This window comes from Bison bison, unplaced genomic scaffold (genome assembly GCF_000754665.1).
Source record: "Bison bison bison isolate TAMUID 2011002044 unplaced genomic scaffold, Bison_UMD1.0 scf7180017864295, whole genome shotgun sequence".
Lineage (NCBI taxonomy): Eukaryota > Metazoa > Chordata > Mammalia > Artiodactyla > Bovidae > Bison > Bison bison.
Window position 1 is genome coordinate 857,555 of NW_011494867.1, and position 1,787 is coordinate 859,341.

The following is a 1,787-nucleotide window of genomic DNA, read 5'->3' on the forward strand; positions in this document are numbered from 1 at the left end:
CCCTTGTCTGAGCGCGTCTGGCCTGCGTCTGCCGTGCGCCCTGGTCTCCGGGCGCCCGTCGTGGGGGGTGTGGGCACTCATGTGTCTGGGTGTCCGTGCGATACCCAGGTCCATGCCCCTGGTCGCCCAGGTCGCAGCGCCCCCTTGGGGTCCCGACCTGAGTCTGCGCACACGCGGGCTTCCCGCGCCCCAGACCCCCAAACCATGAATGGGGGTTTGGCTGCGGGGGCGACTCAGGGCCCTTTAAAGGGTCCTGGGTCTCTCCGGCCTCCACCCTCTACCACCCTCGGGGCCCCCTTCCCCGACTCCGACGGCCCCGGAGCCCAGACAATGCTGTCACCGCCAAAGAAGCGAAAAATAATAAAGCAGGGAACCGTTAACTCCTTCCCTGCCAGCCTTGCCTCTGCGCCCGCTGCCCGCGCCCCAAAGCAGCTCCAGGACTCCACGGTCTGTGTGAGGAGTGGCCCGGGCCCCAAGGCCTCTGACCCGCCTTCGGGGGAGGAAGGCGAAGGTGGGCCTGAGGGAGCAGCCCCAGGGAAGGGCTGCTGGCTGCTCCAGGCTCTCAGCTCCAGCCCCTCTCCCGGATGGCCCAAGGTCAGGCTTCAGCGGGCCACCAACTCCTGGCCCACGCTGGCTCACCAGGTGGGGAAACCGAGGCTGGGAATGGCTCAAGGTCACTAAGGAGACTGTTGGACCAGCCCATGACCTCATCCGTCACTGTTGATCCGGGGAACGAGGGGGTCCTCGCCCCCAAAGAGGCTGGGGCTTGGCAGGGTGGCCCAGCTGACTAGGCAGAGAGGAGGGCCGACCGCAATGACAGGCCGGGGGCAGGCAGGCCGCACCTCTCCCCTTCTGCTCTGGGGCAGGGTGGCCAGGCTAGGGGGAACATGGAACTCCTCAGAGCCCCCACCGCCCCGCGTCTCACCCCCCCTGGTACACAGCCTGGCATCCTACAGTGACATCGCAGACCCTGGGGGGACACACCACAGTGCCCAGGCAGGCCTTCGGGGGGCTGCCAGATCCTTGTGCCCCCCACCCCCAGGAGGCCCAGGGCCACCCTCCCGCAGAACTGCAGGGTTGGCAGCGTGCATAGGTGCCCCTCGGTGCCCCACACAGGGTGCTCCCCTGAGACCCTGTCCCCCCAGCTCCACCTCCAAGCCCTTCTGCTGGCCCCCGAGTGCTGGCTCCCGCTGCCTTCAGCAGCCCTTCCTGCCCCGTGAGCATCGCAGCCTTGGCACCAGGTTCCCATTCCAGACCACCCTCCCCCAACCACTCCCGGGGCTGGCGGAGCGGCTCCTTCCCGCACCTTGTCCCACTGGCATCCTCACCACACACACTGCCTCCGCAGCCGCTTTCGCTCAGAGAAGCGGGCAGGACCGTCTCCCCCGTCTCCAGGCAATTTGCAAAGAACTTGGGGATGAGACGAAGGAGATGGGCCCAGATTGTAGCAAGCGGCTCAGGATTTTCTGACGTGGGGAGGCAAACTGGGAGAGGTTTCACCTGGCGTAATGCCGAGCCCCACCAGTCCCCAGCCCGTGACACAGGCTTGTGTCTGGGCCAGGGACAGGGCAGGGACGCGGACCGCCTGGAGGCCAGTCATCTGGAATTGGGGGACAGCTTCTGGCTGTTTCGCTCAGTGGCTTGAGCCACAGAAGCAGCAGGGTTTCCACAGAGGAAGGTGGCCAGGGTGAGGAGACCGAACTTACCTGCGAAGCCCCATGACAGCCCGCTCAGGGCTGCAGGTCCAGAGCCTGGCATGGGGGTGGCCGAGGAGGGGAGGGGGGCTG

At 66.9% G+C, this 1,787-nt stretch overlaps 1 protein-coding gene across 1 annotated transcript in view; it reads left to right on the forward strand.

Annotated features, from left to right (window-relative positions):
- Nucleotides 1–204: 204 nt before the first annotated feature.
- The window catches only part of MTSS1L (metastasis suppressor 1-like), a gene marked incomplete at its 3' end in the record, with an annotated part of 19,811 nt that continues 18,228 nt past the window's right edge, over nt 205–1,787 (forward strand). Inside the window, exon 1 of the mRNA XM_010850849.1 lies at nt 205–511. Within this exon, the coding sequence (XP_010849151.1) occupies nt 205–511 (307 nt within the window). The remainder of the gene's footprint in view (nt 512–1,787) is intronic.